This window comes from Berghia stephanieae, chromosome 1 (assembly GCF_034508935.2).
Source record: "Berghia stephanieae isolate SIO BIC M18660-M18661 chromosome 1, UCSD_Bste_1.3, whole genome shotgun sequence".
Taxonomy (NCBI): Eukaryota; Metazoa; Mollusca; class Gastropoda; order Nudibranchia; family Aeolidiidae; genus Berghia; species Berghia stephanieae.
Window position 1 is genome coordinate 52,262,716 of NC_088360.1, and position 5,000 is coordinate 52,267,715.

Below are 5,000 nucleotides of genomic sequence, written 5' to 3' on the forward strand. Positions count from 1 at the left end.
CATAAGCTCATTTTAATACATTTTTTCCAATTTCGAAAAGTAGAAAAAAAACTCTAGGATTGATTGAGTTTTGCAGCTTGGCCTATAAAGTTTGAGTTAAAATAAATGACTTCTTGATGACAATTGAAGGCTCGTTTTCCAAAACTCGTTAAGTCGATTTTTCTACTTTTTCAGGTTTTCCATCCATGAGATAAATTGAAATGTAAATTTTATTTTAACTCTCTCCTTTCATATCATTTTCAGTATTTTCCCAAAATGGCAGGCTTACTCAGCAGAAAAATGTATTTTTTAAACTCAAACAAGCTTTCTACAAAACAACTTTATGTTCTTATTAATTAAACTAAGATCATTCTTCAAAGTTTGTAATGTACAAAATATATCTGAATTTTTAAAATGTATAGACTACTGTGTCGTAACAAATGTGACGATTTTGCCACATGTGGTAAGGAGAGGGTTAAGCATCAAATGGCACCAGAATGTCCCTAGATTTGTGTGAATTTGAAGTTTAATCATGTGAAAAACAATAGAACGAATGAGAAATTTTAGGAGAAATAATCCTCAATATCTCAAAATGGGAAAAACGGAGTGAGAGTATTTTGGAGAACCACTACTTCAATTGCGTTTTGTTTCTTATACTTCAAAAAGCTTAAATTTCCTTTTTACCATTATTTTGATTTTAACTCTCGCCTTACCGACCCTTTTCAGAATTTTCACAGGAACGCCATTCCCAACTAAACATTACAAATTGATTTTTAAAAATACTTAATCAAAAGAGATAAGCAGCCTGCCTGCTATGCTATTGTGCCTCTTTGTGGTCTAATGATATGACACAAGCTTTCGGATCGGAATGTCCTGGCTTCAATATGTTACGTGTTGCTGTTGGTCAATGACCCCTTGTAAAGCGCTATGAGCACGTTTAGTGGATATTGCTCAAAATATATATATGTTCTAGTTTTTCTTTAATTATAAGTAATTCTGTTAAGCAAAACAAGCTTTACAAAACATCATTTAGTTCTTATTATAATATCAAAAACATTTCTTCAAATTTTGTGATGTACAAAAGCAAATTTGAATGAGAAAAATGCTGGTTGTATCGTAAAGAATTTAATATGATGATTTTCATATAGTTAGTAAGGGTATGGCGAACAGAGTTTTATTCATCCGGTCCATTCCGATCCATTACCACATAAACGCAGCGAGTCAAAAAATTTCCCCAAAAAACAATGAAATTTCTTTTAAATCTCACGTTTATGATTTTTTACTTCATTTTTTAGGCGTCGGGGTTCGTTGTAATAGAAAGATGTAATAGTAGAACTTTTCTGACCGAAATCAAAAATGTGTTCTGCAGTAAATAGCAATGCCTTCATTTGATTTGATGGGTATCTTATTTTTTACAGAGTATAGAATATAATCAGATTTAGTTTCTTTTCAGTGCTCTGTGAAGTGAAGATATTGCCCCCTCAAATTATGTTTAGGTATTTGTCATTATAGCGCCTTCATTGAGACGTTGCCTGTTAGTTAAGTATCAACACGGGCCAAGCGGAGTTATAAATTGCCTGATGATGATGATGATGATGATGATGATGATGATGATGATGATGATGATGATGATGATGATGATGATGATTATGATGATGACGATGATAATGATGATGATTATGATGATGACGATGATGATGATGATGATGATGATGATGATGATGATGATGATGATGATGATGATGATGATGATGATGATGATGATTAATGATGTTGATTACGACGACGACCACGACAACGACGACAATGATAACAAGGACAGCAACGATTATTCTCTTTAAAACAAAGCCATGTTCACTTACTCTTGATATATGACATATGGATCAATATTATAGTCCCTGTCGTTGTAAGGCCCGTTATAACCGGTGACAGGAGAGGAGCTGGGATGACTAGAATCAAACATTCTGGTAGAAAGTAAAAATGTCATTGTTAGTATTCAGTATACAGTAGTCTATCACAACACTTTTGATATTTGGACCAAAAATTCCACTCCAACAAACAATTAAATAATATGGTCTAAACTTGCCCAAAAAAGATCAAACCTAAGACTTCTTTCAAGTATCAGACTTGAGGCTCTTTTTTCGATCAGTCAGAGATCTTTAATCAATCGATGAGTGTCAGATTTGTGACTTTATGCTATGTGGAGAGGCATCTTAACCCTCTCCCTCTCGCCGGCTATGTGGTCTAGTGGTAAGACACTCGCTTTCGGATCGGAAGGTCCTGGGTGCGAGCCTCGCTCGGCGCATAGTTGAGTCCTTGGAAAAGGTTCTTTACTCACATTCTCTCACCGTGCTCAGGTGTAAAATGAGTACCTGGTCGTTAACAGCGATGTCTCGCTCCGAAAAATATTGTATCGTTGCCCAACAGGCGTCTGTCTCGCTCTATATGTTTGCTTGCTGTTGTTGGTCAGTGATCATTTGTAAAGCGCTTTGAGCACGTTTAGTGGATATTGCGCCATATAAAACCTCAAGTTTTGTTTTTGTTTTGTTTTTTTTGTTTGTTTTTTTTTGGGTTTTTTTTTGCGGGGGGTTTTGTTGGGTTTTTTTTAATGGTTAGCTGTGACTGGTTTCCAGAAATTCTGACTGAGGGGTGTTTCATTCCCTGATGATTAGTGAGGAAAAACTGTTTTCTTTTGAGCTTTTTCTCAAAAGTATACCCATCACTGCAATAGTTACTGGTGTTTATGCAATGTTTTTTTTCAAATTTTGTCCTTGTGTAAAAACGTCTTGTTAAACCTTATTGAGCGAAACGATTTACACAAGAAAGCTTCAATATATTGTGACAAATTAAGGAGCGGGCATTATTAAATGAAAAAGTGCAAGACTAAAGAAGAAAGAAATGTACAAGGAAAAAAAAAACATCCCCAAAAAAACAAAATAAGTCGAGGCGGGCTGACTTTTTTTTTTCGTTTTGTTTATTCTTTGGTTTTCTTCTGTTTTTGATTTTTGTTGGATGTCGTTTTTGTTTTTTGTTTTTCTCTGTTGTTTTTTTTTTTTTTTTTTTTTTTTTTTTTGTAGTTGTTGTTTTGTTTGTTTTTGTATTTTTCTTTCTGCTTTTCCTGGCATGTTTCATAGACTCTTTCTCAATCTATTTCGTGTAATAGTGTAAATGCGTACAAAGGCCTCCATTTTAGGGGGAGTGATTGACAAGCTTTATGGCCATTGTAATTCTTCGATTGTTGAAGTAAAATGTTTACTGACCAAAATAAAAGACACGTGTTTTGCCAGGGTAACACACTGTTTTTAAGTACTATATCACAGGTGGGAACCACACCTCTACTCTACCACAACACGACACACATCCATCAACATCAATGCGACACTATGTCCAAAGACATCCAGCTCAGTTTCTCATAAATAATCATGGGCTTGAGTCCAGTTGTACGAAGAGAGAGGTACAGCTTCTAATGGCCAGTGTGTACGTATTTCTCCAGAGGTTATAGATGACATAGATAAGGCATTGCACTGTGACCCGGATAGTCCCGGGTTCGGCTCCCGCTTCAGCCACTTTCGGTTTTTTTTTCATTGGGCAAGATTATTTACCCCCAATTCGCTCACTTGGACAACATGGGTGATTCCTGTTGTCATCAGACATCCTGTTTGATGAATTACCTATATTCCTTCGTGGAATGCCTAGGCGACGATATCGTATTATGTTGTGGCGGAAGGGCATAATTTTTTTTATTTTCTTAATAGATGACATAGAAATTAAATGCAGCCTTTCATATCATTTCTAAGTTAAGCTTTGTAAAAGGTGAAATTGACAAAAGCAAAATAAAGTCATTAATTTTTTTAGGCTCTTAGATGCATTCTTTACTATATCGGATGGCAATAATCGAATGTTAAAATGCGTATTTTAATGTAAACAGCAAAACAAACTGCCCAAATGGTGACTTGAAAAAAATGTGGATTGAGGTGATGTCCTATGTGTTACAAAAGAGAGATTGGTCTTATAAAAACTGTAGATGGAGACGAATGTATAACATGGTGTACTCCTTCATGGAAAGTTTTCAAGATAAATGATTAAGTAAGATAACAAAATATAACTCTCTTCTCTCTCTCTCTCTCTCTCTCTATATATATATAATATATATATATATATATATATATATATATATATATATATATATATATATATATATATAATTCGTCCAAAAAGGAACTGCACGAACAAGAGCAGAGCCTTTTAAAGTATGACATGCAAAGACAGCGAGAGAGAAAAACATGTATAGTATATTTGCGACATTTCGGTCGACATATTTTTTATTCTGTATAATCGGAATTAAACTCATTCATCAACCATAGACAAGAACATAATACGTCCTGACCTTTCACTAGGTACGTTCTCGATTATTTTGATCAACGTCAGTGATCCATTTGTTGTTCGTGTCTGTTTGATCGATACTTATATAGAAAAGAAATGAGGGGGGGGGGGGGGAATAGCACAAGTGCTATTCAGGCGCACATTGAGAAAATGCTTTCATTACATTTCAGTCCGGAAACTTTTTTTTCATTTATTAATAGAATTAGTTGATCCCTAAATGTCAAAAAGTGTGAAACCTGAGACTGTCTTCCTTGAAGTCCTGGATTCAAGACTGTTTGACAAGTTGGTAGTTGTTTTAGTCCATCGGTATGTGAAGCAAAAGGTCCAGGTCAAAATGAAAATAAAAGCGTTTTACCGGCGTATTTATTAATTCAGTTCTATCGGTGGTTTCTTTCGATATTGATGACAAAAGCAAAACTCGAATTGCCCGTTCTATTCGTCCAGTAACTATATGCTAGATATCTACAGTTAACTCTTAACATTAAGATTTATTCTCTTTGACAACAAGGTTATGTCAAAGGTGTTGTTCTCATAGTCAATCCATGGGTTTCCTTTTCGATCTAGGAGTTGGATATTTTTTGCTGCTTGGGCTTGAAACACTCTTCACATAAATAGGCTTTTCTTAAAAAGGCTGGTAA

General features: G+C 34.8%; 1 protein-coding gene across 4 annotated transcripts in view; it reads right to left on the reverse strand.

Moving 5' to 3' along the window:
- Window positions 1–5,000, reverse strand: part of LOC144977196 (uncharacterized) — a 55,594-nt gene that overhangs the window by 6,066 nt on the left and 44,528 nt on the right. For all 4 annotated transcript variants that reach the window (XM_078922156.1, XM_078922141.1, XM_078922150.1 and 1 more), the window contains exon 5: window positions 1,842–1,943. In XM_078922156.1, coding sequence (XP_078778282.1) covers window positions 1,842–1,943 — 102 coding nt within the window. The remainder of the gene's footprint in view (window positions 1–1,841; window positions 1,944–5,000) is intronic.